The 16532-nt window shown below is 39.4% G+C and overlaps 1 protein-coding gene across 1 annotated transcript in view; it reads right to left on the bottom strand.

Moving 5' to 3' along the window:
- kcnma1a (potassium large conductance calcium-activated channel, subfamily M, alpha member 1a) overlaps positions 1-16532 on the bottom strand; it is a gene marked incomplete at both ends in the record, with an annotated part of 124891 nt that overhangs the window by 48800 nt on the left and 59559 nt on the right. The window contains 5 exons of the mRNA XM_079229511.1: positions 36-206; positions 1495-1570; positions 2162-2237; positions 9044-9155; positions 9748-9841. Of these exons, the coding sequence (XP_079085637.1) occupies positions 36-206; positions 1495-1570; positions 2162-2237; positions 9044-9155; positions 9748-9841 (529 nt within the window). The remainder of the gene's footprint in view (positions 1-35; positions 207-1494; positions 1571-2161; positions 2238-9043; positions 9156-9747; positions 9842-16532) is intronic.

Here is a 16532-nt window from a genome sequence, read left to right on the forward strand (position 1 = left end):
AGGGGAGCAAGGGAGAAAGAAAAGCCTGATTTTACCAAACCACCGAGGATGAAGAAGACCATAAACAGCCGCCCCAAGGTGGTTTTTGCATAGACATCCCCGTAGCCCACTGTAGACATTGTCACCATCAGCAAATAGACACATTCCCAGTAGGAAAGTGCCTGGGAATTCTGGAAGTTTTCCCATGGGTCCCCAGAGTTTTCCACCTAAAAATGGAGATGGGGCGGGAGTGAAGGACAATTAGAGATGACACTCACCACAAGTCTGTAAACATTTTATAAAATAGGTTCAACACAGCTGTGTGTTAATAAAGACACAGCTTGCAAAGATAAACTATTTGATCAGGTTTGATTAAATCCAGCTACAAGTGCTCATGCATTCATCTTTGTTGAATCATCCAGTATATGTATTATGTACACATATTGAGCTAAGACTACCATCTAGTGGTAAAACAGTTTGATGCTTTATTGAGTTGTTGGGCAGAGCTACAAATACACAATAAATACTATACAGATTTGTCACTCCACAAAATATATATCTATGTATATATATATACATAGATATATATATATATATTTTTTAATAATAATTTTTCCTTGAACAGTTTGATAGTAGAAAAATGGGGAGGAAGGAGGCATACAATAAAAGTCTCCAGCCACACTTGACTTAGCAGTTCCTTGCTAGGTCACCAGCAGACCCAACCTTTGTTTTTTACATTACTAATGTTATCTATTTTCTGTAGAATATATCTCATATCTCGTTCATTCAAAATCTTAATGAAAAACATATTTATCTTTTTGAAAATACAATTTATCATTGATAAATAAAATGTATTGGCACATACAATAGTGTTTGTTTGCCTTCCGTTTATCATAATTTAACGCAAATACTAACTTTACTATGCAGATTGGCCTGTACACAATAAAAACACTCACTTCATCAATGTCATTGTATAATTCAGTGTCTCCACTATGACTCATTCAGTCATTGTGAACAGTCATTTTACTAGAGCACAACAATAAGTGGTGTCCATGGCACACAAAGTACTGCTGAGGGGCTCTAAAGCCACCTGTGAGGAGAAAAATCAATATGTGACTAGTATGATTAGTAAGTGTCAGAAATATATTCACTGCTTACTATTGAGTGCCTATTATAGAGTAGAAGTTGAGTGAATTTGAACACAGCCAATACCTCCAATGAAATCCGAAAAGTGAGGAAAAGAAGATTTTAAATTTGGGGGAAAGAAACAGAGAAGTAGAATCGGATCAATACGAGGTATTGGCAGTTCCATGAGTTAAGTTTCTGCAATCGGTTTTGGGAGAAGTTGGATCAGTGCATCCCGACTTGATACTAGTGTGAAACATTACAATATACTTTATTGTAGTTCATTCTGAAGTCGGATAATTGTTTACAATATTAATAATTAGATTATTAGACAATTTGATGTTGAAATGTGGCACTAGACCTTACTGGTCCTCACATCTGTCCACTTACCAAATGTATGAATCCAGCTGCTGTGAGCCATGTGCTTATGAAGATGGAACACAGGTTTACTAGCTTGATGGAGTTGCTAGGATAAAGAAGAAGAGGAACCATAACACTCTTAAAGAAATTAAACCACAATGACAGAAAAACAGAGACCTATGAGCTAATGAAAGTAAGCTGTCGTGGCTGACAATAAACAACAAGTAAAGTTGAGCCAGGATTTTAATAGATTATGTGCATATCAATAAACAAAAACCATAAAAGCCCAATGAGGAACAGAATGGGAATAAAAGCTTGAATCCAACTTCCAAGGAGGACGATGCTAAAAAGAGGGCCACTTTCTAAACCTTTGTTATCTTATCCTGTGTATGTGTACAGTGTTATACTACACAAGTGTAAGTACAGTGTTATGTTCACATACAATGTGAAAATGTTATTTATATATCGCAACATAAAAAAAACATCATCATTACCTTAGACATACAATTATGATACCTCATAACATATACATGTAGATTAACACAAATTTAAGCAATTACTGACACATACTGTATACTGACAATGGTATGCAAATCAGCCTCACTTTTAACTATAGCTACTGGTGGGAATAACAGTGAAGATAATATTCTATGTGGATATGATTATTGTCAATGAAGGAGGACAGCTTTATTCTTACCTTGTTTTCAAGATATTCAAAAATTGAAGAATTTCTGAAAACTGTATCAATCTTAGTGCTCTGAGAAATCTTAAGCCTGTGAGACAGAGACACAGAAAGAGAGAGATTAACATATACGTGCATAAAGAACAACTGATGGCAACGTCAAATTCACATATAATCATATAAATTGGATGTTTTCTAAAATAAATTTACAGTAGTACCAGAAAGACATAACAGTGGCAGATATGAAGAAAGACAACATGTATGAGCCCTCCGACAGCATGGCCCGATTGTTTTTCTGAAGCACTTTTGGCACAGCACCATATGATTCAAAATGTAGTCTGTGACACACCAGGATATGAGACAAGAAAAGTAGACACTTTATTCTAGATGATGTGTTGGAATTATTTATGCACTCAAACAAGTTATGAGGAACATCATGTGGCCTACTTTATATGAGCCTCAGTCTGCATCCAAGAGCAGCTCGCTTAGGGATTAGACAACAATACGACACCTGCCTCATTGTCCTTTTACATAACACGACTGATCCAAATGGAACGTATGTGTGTGTGTGCGTGTGTGTGTGTGTGTGTGTGTGTGTGTGTGTGTGTGTGTGTGTGTGTGTGTGTACGTACTTGCCAGTTGCTTGTGTGTGTTTCCATTGAGACAATCTTTACGATCAGTTTACTAATTACAAATGTAGGACAGTGGCCTTACGCTTGTCATTTTTTAAAGATCAGCTAACTAATGGAGTAACAATCTCAAGATCTGCATGAATAAGGTACGAAACGAATGTTCTGCTCCCTTCAGGATAACGCCCTTACTCCAGTTGGAGAGGAGGCGCAAACAGGACCACACTGAATGATACAGTCCCGCCTGCCTTTCCTTTTGCGCCTGTCCATGATGGCCCTGCTTAACCCAGTACCCATTCTGAAACAGATTGCCACAGGACTTCTTCCGCCTCCACGTCTCTCGGATGGTCTCCAAATTAGCATCACTGTGTGTACGTCGATATATGAGTAGCTTGGGAGGAATCATTATCTTACAATCCCTGCCAAGGAATTCCTTTTGCTTCTTGCCAAGAGAGGAATTAAAAAACGCTGATCCAAAAGTATTTTGGGCCTAGTATTTCAAAAGCACCTCCAGAAAATGACAAGAGATAATTCCTAAGACTTTACGTTTAAAAAAAGCTAATCTTCCTCAGTGCAGCACCACAAAAGTAAAAAGTTCCTTGTAAAGAAAAACAACTATAAATACTTTGAAATCGATGGTCACTGCTGCAGACAGACGAGCTAACGAGACCGCTAGAATTGTAGTGTTTGTTTAATCATACCAGCCTTGCCAGGGACTGTGTCTCAGTGAGCAAAATGTCAGCTCTAATATAGGTGATTTTTTTTTCTTCATTTTTGTTAGAACCAATCAGATTTACCTTTCCAGGCACCTTTGAGTGCTTTACTTTTAACCCTTTTGAAGTTTTGTCTCCATCAGCACACGGCTCTGTCGAACCTATTTTTTCTTTTTAAATCTGAACCTGGCCAGGGATTAGCAGAGATGAAGATAAAGTGAAAACGGTGCAGAACAAAAACATTAATCCTGATTTATAAATGAGTGTCCTATTTCCGCATGAAAAAGGTGAAACAGCTCTATGACAATTTGATGATAGTTAAATTCATTGGACAATCTAGGGCTGAGATCATTTCAACTACAGTAGAATCAGATTTTGTCTGATATGAAAAAAATCTTCTGTTAGATTGGGGATCCATTCTTTCATGAAAATCAAAAAATTCAAAAGGTATTTTTTTACATATTTTAGAGACATATTACCTCAACTTTTTACAACAAACCAATCAAACAATCACAAACACAAAATCTTTATACAACTATGTGCTGGCGGGGGTGTTGTTGGGCTCAGCTGCAGAGGGAAGTGTGAGAGGTGGCTCAGGGAACAGTGCCGGGAAGAGGCCTAATTGGCCTCAGTTTGATGAAATTGTGTCTCTCCCTGATAAGCAGGTGGAGGAACGATGGAAGGAAGGTACGAGAAAGGTCAGAGGCACAGTCGTGACTCATAACAGTGCAAGTTAGAGCCTTAATCACAGGCCTTTGGCAGTCAATAAACCATTTGAGAACCTCCCATACAGTTGTGTGCTAGTCTTTGTGCGAGGGGAAACAACATGGGGGTAACGGGAGCATGTTACAAACTAATTCTGTTACTTTTTCTGTGTAAAATTGAGTGCAATCCCATGAATGGCTTTGGGGACAGATTGTCCTAAAGTGTGCCCATTTGTCCAAATTTGTAAAATGTTTTGCGTCTCTGTGACGACAGGCTTTTTTACACTGTCTTCAAGTATTGGTCAAACCTATTTGTCTTGAGACAAAACGTTGGACAACAGGTTATGCTCTTTTGTTCATTTCAGGCATACCCCGAATAATCTGCCAAAATATTGTCAGTAAAATGACTCGGCTGCAAAGAATTTACAAAAGTAGATTTTTCTCAATCAGTGTGCTATGTATTCAACACTTTGCGGGATAAATCTCTGTAATGCAGACTTTTCTCCAAACTGGGGGAAATAAATCTGGTCCCACAACATAAGCATGTATTTGTATTTCATCAATAAAATGTCCTCACAAGCATTGCAATACATGTTTGTGTGTGTTTGTGTTGAAAAACTGTCAATGAAATTCTGCTCCCATGAACACGTGTTTATGCAAGAGAAAATCTCTTTCCCACATATGCCAAAGCCTCTTGCACACACACACCCACACCCACACACTCAGCTAGCCAGATGCTCATTCAAAAAGGGTTTTCTGGTCTGTGCCCACTGTTACTTCATTGAGGATTTGCGAGCCAAAGTCACATGTTCTAGCAGAGCAGCCTACTGGGATCTTTTATCAACCACCAGTCTGGGATGATACATATCGGATTGACAATCAACAAAGCCATGGATTAGATTATACGATGCTATGCAGCACAAACACACACACACACACACACACACACACACACACACACACACACACACACACACACACACACACACACACACAGCTAGTGTAACACTGGTTGTTGATGGATAGACAGCACGTGCATATTAAATTCAACACCAGCAACACATTCCAATCTTATAACACAACTGCAATAATGTAACATGCAATACCATCATGACAAGTGAGACACCTGGCTGCAGCAAAGAGGCTTAAACTTCCCAAAACATTGAATGTACATGGTGGCTTCCTGCCAGCGTCTGAGGGCCATATAAGGCACATGCACTACTACAGTAAGCCTCTTTTAGCAGAAAAAACAAGGGTTCGTGAAACAATATACTAAAGCACCACTAGGAGGCAGTAGCAGGTTAGAATCAAAACCATGCCTAAAGGCTACCAGAGTATTGTACATTCTTAAAGTCAGGGCAGCTTCACCTCAATATTTAGGTTGCGACCACAAAATCAGAAAACAATACATTTCAATCTCTTTGGATTACGAAAGGATTTTACTATAAACTTATAATGCTATTTAATATCAAAAATGGTTCTGTTTCAAATAATAATCACAGCCAGCATCGCTGTTCCTTGTGTTTTAATGACTAAAGAGGGAAGTGTGAAGTTAACTAGCAAGGTGTGAGAAATAGGGTTTAGTAGTCAGATGAGCTACTAGCATCTTTCAAACTGCCATATGCTAATCTTACATTGCTAAAACTCTCTTGAGAGCAATGCTCAAGTATCAAAAAGGAGATTAATTCCTCTTTCCAATGAAGAACTTTGCATGACCTCTTACATTAGCCGCGCGTTGTTCTCCTAATCAATGTCCAATTTGCAGAGGCAGGGAGAACATATCTTGAACTGCATAAAGCATATACTTCCTCTGGTGCAGAGTGGGCGAACACTCTACCACACAGCACAGGGCAGAACCCCTATTAGTGGTCCTTTATTATACACCTTCACTGGATGTCCAACAGTCGTCTCATGCAGGACCACAGTTGATGGTGAAGCAAAAGGTACTGTAATTAAGATGTATTACACTGGCTGTGGTGTGTATACCCCAGCAGTGAATGGAAAGAAAAGATAAACCAATCCACTGGGAATGAGGAGTATAGTACACGGTGTTAACAACCACCCTGGCTTCCACTTAACAAAGCCTGTTAAAGGACAGTATATTACACACATAGCTAAATTAAAGTAAGACTAACTATGGATTAGTCTATTGCTTATTAGGACAGCCATTATGGCCCTGTCAAGCCTAAGGATATATAGGGGAAATCGCTTTAGGGGAAGTGTAAATGTAATTTATTCATCAGCGAATAGCAAAGGTTACTGAAGAAAAGCAGCATCAGTAATATTGCACTATATCTTGCCATTCTCTCCAAATATTATACTGATTAATTGTGCTTATTTTCCTGTCACAACATGGTACTGTATGTCTTAATTCCATAATAATAGAGGATATAAGGAGCTGATCATGATTCCTGTTCTAACTCCTAAGAGTCTGGATATTAACAGACACTTTTTAGCACCCCATCAGTATTCTGGAAGCTATCACCAGCCCGTTAGGTTACATATCCAAGTGCAGACACACACTGTTAATGTTAAAACTGAGGCTTTGCAACACTGTATGCAGCCTTAAACACATGGACAAGTACACCAGCAGTGAACATACACATATATGCCAGTGGGAGTTATGTTACTATAATGCTCGGTGGTTACAGTACTGTATGTCCAACACTGCAAAAATAAACATGCTCTAATGTTTGAAGGAGATGCAACTGGATATATGATCCTTGCAAGAAAAATAGTCTTCAGGATTCTGCCCTTTGCATAATAATAGTTTTGGAATCTAATCTATAGAGCGTCTCTCAAAAATAATAAATTCACACTCTCAGTTGCTGTTTATACAAATACTCACACTGCAGCTGTATTGTATATAAAAGGTGTTTTCGCTTCCTACATCAAGCCCATGTGCAGGATATTTATTGAGCACAGGTAATTAATCACTGCAGAATGTCAGGCAGCAGCCAGACCATCATTTCACAGTCTTTCATCATCCTCATCAAGGCCTAAAGACCGATAGCTTTCTGGGGATGAGATGAGGACGCCTTACATCATGAATACCAGGAACCAGATTACTTGACTCGGCCATATCTAATTCATTACACAGCTTGTTTCATGTGAGATTCATGGCCACAGTGAGCCTCTTAAGAAAACTGTATCACCACAGAGATTAGACTTTCACAATTTCATATGACTTTTCATATTAGTAGATTTAGTGATTCCAGGGGTCATGTGAAAACAAGATCATAGAAGGAAGACCTTCCAAATACCTGGATCTCTGACAATATAGTCTAGTTTATATCATGTAATTACCAAATAATTAAGGTTTATTTCAACGTGTTGTTTGGCCATTTCTATCAGGTATAATAAGATTGTTAATGCATGTAACCAAAACCAGAGTTAATTACTCTCATGTTTATTAATCTGCCGAATATTCTTACAATCAATTGATTTAACGATTTAAAAAAACGGTCAAAAGTAAATATACATTTTCTCAGCGTCCAAGATGAATCTTATTTTTGTCTGACCAAATAAGTAATCCTGTATGATCAATGTGTGGCTCATGTTTCCTTCCCAGTCTGACCCTTTTTTTTGCAATATTATTCAGTTTCCAGATCTCAGAAATTAAGTTATTGCTAGTTAATAATGTGGACCTTTTTCACAGCAGACATTTGGACTTGCCATTACAGGAAAAGCACAGAAATTACTAATAGCATTGACAATGGGTCTATCCTGTTCAAGTGTCCCTGTAAACCATGACAGCGTAACAGTGAACCAGCAGGACCCTGAAACTGAGGCGCCTAATTGGAATTCAGCCATCATTCATTGTAATACTTCGACAAGCTTTTCCTTGTATCTAATAAGACACATTTTGAAAAAAGATGAGAACAAAAACCAGGATCTTTACATGTCTCTAAATGTGAAAGATATCTTTTTGAGATAAATGTCTCCGTATGTCTAAGTGTTTTCTGCTTTGAGAACCTAAACTCCTTCAACTATATTTCATATAATAGCTCACATTCTGACATAACAGCCTTAATGGTCCAATGTCATCCTCAGCTAAACATTGGATTAGCATTTAGCTGAGTTGTAAATTGTGTATACAATGTATACAATCGTATATAGTTATGAAAGTAAGTTTTAAAAGTGGCAGTGAACTCAAAAAAGGATACAGCTACAAATAAACTATTTTTACTGCAGTGTAATTTAGGCCACAATGCTCTGAATGCACTGAGGAAAGTAGGTCGTTATGTAAGGCAGGTTAGGGTGTTTTCCAGTCTGCTCATGCAAGAGTGTGTGTGTATGTAAGTGTGTACATGTGTGCATGGGGAGAACACATGCTTTTGCATGTGCATTTTTTGTTTGAGTGTGACTGAGCCATTATATGGCAGTTATGAACTGCTGTGAGGTATTCCAGGTGCAACGCCTGAACGCAGCAATTACCAATGACACACACACACACACAGACACACACACGGTGAGCCACAGCCCATTTCTGAGTTACTCTCACTCCCATTTGCCAATCCACTCTGCTGTGTTCCCTGAAACATCAGAGGAACCCAGCCCTGTCACTTTCAATGATGAGGGAAAGTTGACTGCCGCCCAAAGCAAGAGGGCCTTGGAGACACAGTCCCAGTAATGGGGAGACAGACGGGGGACTGAGAGGCAAAGGGAGAGATAGGGAGTGATAAAAGGAGGGGTGACATGTGAAGATAGAGGGGGGAAAAAGAAATGGAAAATGAGGAGTGGTAAGATGGAGAAAAATTTAAAAAGCAGTGAAAGAAAGCAAGGAAAGACCAGGCTATGCAGTGAGAAGTGAGATAGAAGTAAACAGCTGAAAGAGATATGCAGACTTACCGAGCCAGCTTCTGTTCAAGTAAACAGAAACAAACACGGGAGGAACAGTGAAGAAGTCGACCACTGAGTTGACCTCCAGCCAGAACCACAGCTTATCATTTGCTGCTATAAACTGTCAAAAGAAAAGAAGATGGCGTCACGATAACAATCACATTCTGATTTTATACGAAAACGCTCCCTCTCCACCACAGACCACCATTCAAACAACATGTTATGTCTTATTTTAGCATCGCTGACACACTGCATAGAATGACAAAAGCTTCACCCCACTTGCTGAGTCATGCAAATGTTTGGTGGTGTAAGCAGCTTATGAGTTTATTTATTCATTCATTTAGGACGGCAAGCTTGCGTTTGCACCACTGGAATGCTGCTCTGGCATGGCAGTCATGCTAGCAACAGTATTACAACAGTGTCAATTCAAACGAAAGGCATTGTGTGTGAGTATTCGTTGGTGTCTGTCTGTTTGCAAGCATTGTTGGTTGTCCTGTAAAAATGCAATATACTGGGATATCGGTTGAAAATAAGATGCCATTAAATATACTTTTGTAGGATGCTGTAGATTTTTATTTATGTAAAACAATGCCTGCCTGCATGGTTGTGTGCTTATTGTTTGTGCCAGTCTGTTTGACAGCATGTCTGTATACGTGTACCGTATTGTGAATGTATGCTTGTGTGCATGTGTGAGAATACGAGTGCCAACTTACCCGCAAGCCAAAATACAGAAGGAAGAAGACGTTGAAGGCCATATCGATTTGTAACGTGAAATCTTCATAGAAGTGCTGGCAGGATTCTATTGGACTAGAGAACAAGGAGAAAGAGAGAACGACATGTTTACTGTCATGAACTGATACTGATGACGGGAAGAGTTTTTCATCTCTTTCCTACCTGAACCCAGCCATATTTTATAAATCACAATATTCAAATAAATAAATATAAAATATCACACTATTTAAAAAAGAAAATTGCGATGTCACAGCATCCTTAATATATACAGAACCGTATGTTTTTCATTGTTTTGCATGCCAGACAGAATTCAGCCTAAATGTAACTAATCACAGTTTATTTTTTGTTTTTAACCAACAGAATTTGGTAAAACAACAATATAATATAATTCAATATTTGTATAGGTACTGAGAAAACCCTTGTTAATGTAAATTAATCTGTACAGAATATCGTATTTAAAACACTATTAATGACATAAATTGTGTGATATGCTATTGAGTTTCACTGTCATTATGCAATTCCTCCTCTAAGTCTTAGGGGGTACAAGACCCACTGTTAACCAAATATAGATGAAAATAATCAACATGCATACATTATGCAGCATCTGTCAAACACAAATATTCAAACAGATTTTCCCTCATATGACAGAGACTCCCCACGAAGAAAGAGACCGCAGCTCTCTCGATTTAACAGAGTGGAATAGCCCGGTGTTGCTTAAAAAGAGGCAGATGATGATAAATGAGTCGTGATCTATCTGCTCTGTCATGTAATCCATCTTCATGTTTACCTTGTGATGATTAACCATTAGAGGGGCTGCCCTTCACACACGCAATAATAGTCAGTTTGCCCACCCTATTCTTTACTTGGTCATGGGCCGATAGCATTTTGCTACCGAGTAATGAGGAATCCCACTGCGGGAAAAGCATGAATATGCATTATTGTTTGGCTGACTCTAGGCGACCTTTGGGAATGCACAGATAACTAAGGAAACACACACATGGCTTTAACAAGAGTACACAGTTACAAGTCCCATATGTTCTAATTCAAACATTGAAGTATACATTGGTATGCATAGAGCCCATAGGGGCACAGAGGGAGATCCTGAGCAGAGCTTACTACACAAGGAAAATCTCCATAGGTAGAGAGGAGTGAGGCTTAATCATCTTCCAGTTAACATCAAACATTTTATCTCATGATGATCCATTATAATGGATGACTGGGTACAGACATGCCAGAGAGGAAGTATTGCTCCAAGAGGATGATCCGACTTCTAATTCCTGGGTCTGTCTCGAGCATATCCTAAGGACTGATGTGATCTTTAAGATGATGTAAAACCCTGGCTCATGTCCAGGCTGATTAGAATGAGTCTGGTTTATGCAGCAGTTGTTTAAAACTAAAGTGACATTCTTTTGGTTGAAAGGCATTTTCTCATACAGTGTGCCATCAGACCTCGGCTAATTTGTTTCTGACTCCTAGATGGAGTTAACATTGATCTGGTCTAAATACTTGATTAATGACTCACCACCGGCATCCCTTCGTGACTATGTAGGCATCAAACTAAACGTAAATATTAAATAAAACCTACAGCCTAAGCATGCACAATATGGCTCACATCCGTCGACACAACACACAGGCTCATGTATTCTCACTCACAAAATCGGAAGCCACAACCTGAGCGAACCTTAAAGACAGATAGATAGATGTATACTTTATTTACCCCCGAGGGGGAAATTTGTTTTTCACAGTAGCAAACAACTTACATATTCCTGTATCTGTCCTTGTGACAGCGGAGCTGGATGAATCTTTTGGAGAAAGTGCTCCACTGTCCCTGCAGTAAGTGGTGGAGAGGGTGGTCCGGGTTGTCCAATATGGACAATAATTTCTTCAGTGTCCCTTGTGCAAGAGATTGCACACACTTACGCTAATACAAATGCACTTACGCACACACACACACACACAAATGCACTTACACGCACACACACACACACACACACACACACACACACACAGATGGTGCACACTGAAGACACCATTTGGAGTGGTCACTGTGGCATTTTCCCTCAGGCCCAGCTCTGGCCTAATTCTGTATAACCGCTCATCTACAGTCACGTGACCCAAAGCATTCTCAATAGCACAGAGGGAGCATGACGGCACTATGGATACACGCTGAGAGCTTTAATTTAGTCGTTTTTATAATCATTATTTGAAAGTACAGCTTATCATTAGCTAAAGTAGTGGGAAGACACATCAGGCAGACATATGGTTTCTCTCTTAAGCTCAGAGGCACAATAGGAAATTAGGAGTTCATCTGTGCAGGGTGGGAGAGGTTTGCAGTCTATTATTGTGGAGCTGCTGTATATGTGTTTTAATAAATGTCTATGCGGACTGAAAAGTAAAAAACAAGGATAAGTTAGCTGCTGTTTATGTGGCAAGTCATCGTGGTTGAATGCATCATCTGGCATGATAAATACTTCATAAACACAACTCTGCATTCAAAGGAGCAAATAGAAGAAGCAAAAAAAGCAAATAGATAAAGATCTGATGTGCTGTATGAGTAGAGCTGTGACTCGTCACCTGTACACAATCAGTTAAATAGTGAGCCATCCATTCTCTGCTAACATCAAAGCCATATCAAAAAGGGGTTTTAGTCTAATCTCATCTAAATTAATAAATAATTGTATATTGCCAATGTAATATGTGGATGTAAAGATTAAGATATTCCCTTTGAGAGTGGTTTGATATTCTGTAAATTGCTGTGTCTACTGGATGTGAAAAAAATCTGTTTGCCCAACAACTGCATTTGTAGTGGGCTTGCAGGTGGTTTGGGGCTGGTCGGAGCAGGCCGATTGCTTGGCCACAAAGAAGTGCTGCTTGCAAAGTTGTACGAAATCCATTGTTCATTGACTCCAGAAAAGTGAGGAAGCAAGAAGAATCCATCAGCGAGTAAAAAGCAATGAATGAGCCGCTGTCGGCTCGCTGCAGACGCCATGTTCAACACAGACTACAGAGCCCTGAAGCCCCGCCCCCACTACTGCACAAAGCGCCCTTCACTTGTTTATTCAAAGTTGATCAATACTGACCACATTCATTAAATACTTCATTAATGTAGTCTGAACAAAAACTGAGCATTTTTAGCCTCTGAAATGTTTTGTGAGATGCATGGCTATGGATACCGTTTAAAAGGGTGTTTCTGTTTCTCTTTCCAACACGAAGAGCATGTAAGACAAGCAGAATTCCTAATTCCTGTTTTTAATGTCACTTCTCATTCTTCAATCACAAGGGATTCCTGACCACATGCTGCCAGCGTCCTGCAGATCTGCCCACCACTGTTCGTATTACTCCTTCAGCTCTGGCACAAACGGGGGTTACAACATCCTGCATGACAGGAAAAGGGAGGGAGAGAGGGAGAGGGAGAGGGAGAGAGAGAGAGAGAGGTAGAGAGAGAGAGAGAGAGGTAGAGGTAGAGAGAGAGAGAGAGACACAGCGAGATAAAAGAAACAGGGAGAGGAGAGAGGCAGTGACAGTAAGAGGGCGAGGAAGAGGGGAAGATGTGACCGTGACAGAGTGGGAGGGGTACTGTGTTCCCAGAGGTATGCTCACTGCTTCTATGCCATTGTTTGACGATAGAGACTGGATTCACATAGATCAACAGATCAGTGGTTTCATGCCCTCACAACAGATTTTTTAAATTGTTCTTTAAAAGAGAAGCTACATGGTATCACGTGTGGTGTGTTTTGTGCACCACACTAGATGGTACACTTTAAACAATGTATATTATGTAATAGCAATACCTTATTTCAGTCTATTGGGAAAAATCTGTCAAAACAAAAAGAAGATGCCCAAATGGCAGGAGAGAACTTTACAACAGCTTGACGTTCTCAAAGTTTAAGAGGTACACCTGAATGCACAATGAAATCCCTGTCGGCGACACACAATCGATTTGAAGAAGAGATGCGTGACCTCGGCTAAGATCGCTAAACGGTTCTGTGAGACCTGTTTTCTTTGCTGTGGTCTCCTCTGGTTCCTGCAGTTTCTATTTCTTCTGCAACCAACACACTGTAGTTGGTTTCTGTCAACGACATGCTCATTGTTTACCCAACTCACGTAAGAAGTGGCCTGGGTGTCTCGAGAAGTTCAGCTTCAGACTACCAGAAAGCTTTGTTGTGTCGTCTTTGTTTTTGAGGATGGAGAGCCAAACAATACTGGGCGAATCGCAGGTCCTGCTTTTTACTTCAAAAGGTAGAAATCAAAAGCTTAATTTGTTTTTTTCGATTTTATATATTAAATATGTATAATTATAAAAATATTTGTTATACATAAAATCGAAAAACAATCTAAATGAGTTTTTATCTTAACCTTCTCAGTTCAGGAACTCTGCCTCAGACAAGTAAAACTCATTTGTTCATAAGAGCAAAGTATGTTGATGATTTTGTTCTAAAAATAGTCTGAAACACCTTCAGCCAGTCAGCAGGAGCCAGCCCTTTGTTAGCCCGCACATGACCTTGGCTAGCTGCAGGAGCAACAGCAAGGTTGCCCCCTGAGAAAACAATAACAACTGCACACGTCTCCCAGCTTGACTAATGCTCACAACCACAAAGCAACGCACCAAATCTGAGTCATTCTTCATATCTCACAAACGTCTTCTGCTCTAGTAAGCTCATAAGCATCTTAGAATGCATAGTCTCGTTTGATAGTGTTCCAGTCACCACATACAATCCACACAACCCAAACAGAAAAATATTAATGCATTTAGAATGTGATTTGAGCACAATAACTGAATGTCAAGCTTACATGCAGTATTCCTCCTGAGGGTAGTGCATGTAAGTTTAGGGGATACAAGCAGGAAGAGGTCTGTGAAGCGGAAAGAAGGCCAGGTTAGTACTTAAATGACTGATTTAGGCCAAGGCACCGTTACTAAAATAAGAAATGCTTTAGCACCTACAAGGGCAATGGACAAATAAAACCTCTCCACGGAGGCTAAAAATAGCGAACTCAATTTTTTTCATCTGAATACAAATGACTTGCATCCTGCTTCAAGCATTTCCTCTACAAAGACGTTATTTATTTTAAAAGTCCAAAGGAGTGGTTTGTGAGTCAAAATAGCACATCACTAAAAGAAACCAAAACTCCGTACAATATGCTCAGCAGTGAAACATATTTGACATTAGAATAAAGAGAGAGAGAGAGTGAATAAGACAGCAATGTAAAAAGAAGCTCCATCTTTGCAAGAGACAAATTACACTTAGGTTTATGATTAATTTATTCAGAAGCTAAACTGCACACATCATATCACTGCTCTTTTGAACACAAACCAATTAAGAGATAAAAACTGTAATGATGTGCCATATTCAGTGGTTATCAGCACGTTGATTAACATTGTCAAGCAAATGAAGTGTATTATATTTTATTTATTCTATTTTCAGGTCATTAAATCAGTGCATTTAGATATCCTCATGTAAAATCAAAGTACAAAAACCAATCTACAACCATGGGAACTGTAAACAAGGCAATTTGCTAAATATATAATTATGCAACATAATTTGGTAAAGGCGGTGGGAGGTGCAAAGTGGCATGTTTGCATGCTGTTTCTAGCTGTGCATCATTATTCATAATATGTGAGGTCTAGTTGCATTCATAAATATTATTTTAAGTGGTATTTTTTATGAATTAAAAGTGGTGCACTTGGCAACAGTCTTCATAAAATGTTGTGAAAGGCTCCATAATCATAAAACAATAAAACAGTGCTGCATTGTTCCATTGCACTTTTTAAAAAAAGCGTATTGTCTATGAGTGTGATGTTGACATTTCATATTCTCTTTTTTCTCCAGAGAAAATGGTAATAACTGGCTCATTTAGATTCTCCCTACAAGTGTGCGAAAAACAATAAAATGACATGTTAGGAAATGGCTGAACATTTGATTTTGAAATGAGGCATTTCTTTCTGCCACTGTTTGTGTATTTAATCTGTAGCCACTTGGGAATGGTATCATTTACAATGTAACACTACTCATGGTTACATGGTCTTCTCTGACCCACTTAGAGGTTCAATCCATCCAGATCAAGGACAGGTATTTATACAGGTTAGCCTTAACCGACACAAAGTCTGCCAAGCCTGTCTCACCGCTCAGCCATATTTCTCACCTTACCCCATTAATTAGCCACTAGGCACTATTTTTCAGTGAGGACATTGATCTCACACTACTGCTAGAGTTACAGGCACAAGCACCTGCTTATGACGTCTCTTAGACAAGAGACAGGATTTGTGTGCGTCTATACATGACTATGCAAGTGTGTGCATGTGTGGAAGGAAGGGGTCAAGAGAGGAGTGACATAGAAACAGAAGTGGAGCAGGAACAAGGGCATCCCTTTAACAGCAGCCTGCAGAGACTTTGTCCTACATTCCTCTCTATTTGTTTCATGGGAGCACAGAGGAGGAAAAAGAAGGGATGAAGGATGAGCCAAGGTATTGAAGCAGATTCCGAAGGTAGGAAGCAGTATCCTCCCATTCAAAATGTCCCCAAAATAGCATCAGTTTGGCAAGTGAAGTCTGCCGCAGAGGAACAGAAAAGGCGGCATCTTATCATACATTATCATGTGTCACGCAGAACTGTGGTAAACAAACAGATGGATGTTCATTCTCAGGGAAGCCACATATTCATTCCCATTCATTCAAAAAAACGTACGACAACAACACGGTTGCCAAGTCAATGACCAGTAATCTCTGTGCTCAACTGGGAGGGCAGCCAATTAACAATTCCCTCCCCTC

Source organism: Taurulus bubalis, assembly GCF_910589615.1.
Source record: "Taurulus bubalis genome assembly, chromosome: 14".
Lineage (NCBI taxonomy): Eukaryota > Metazoa > Chordata > Actinopteri > Perciformes > Cottidae > Taurulus > Taurulus bubalis.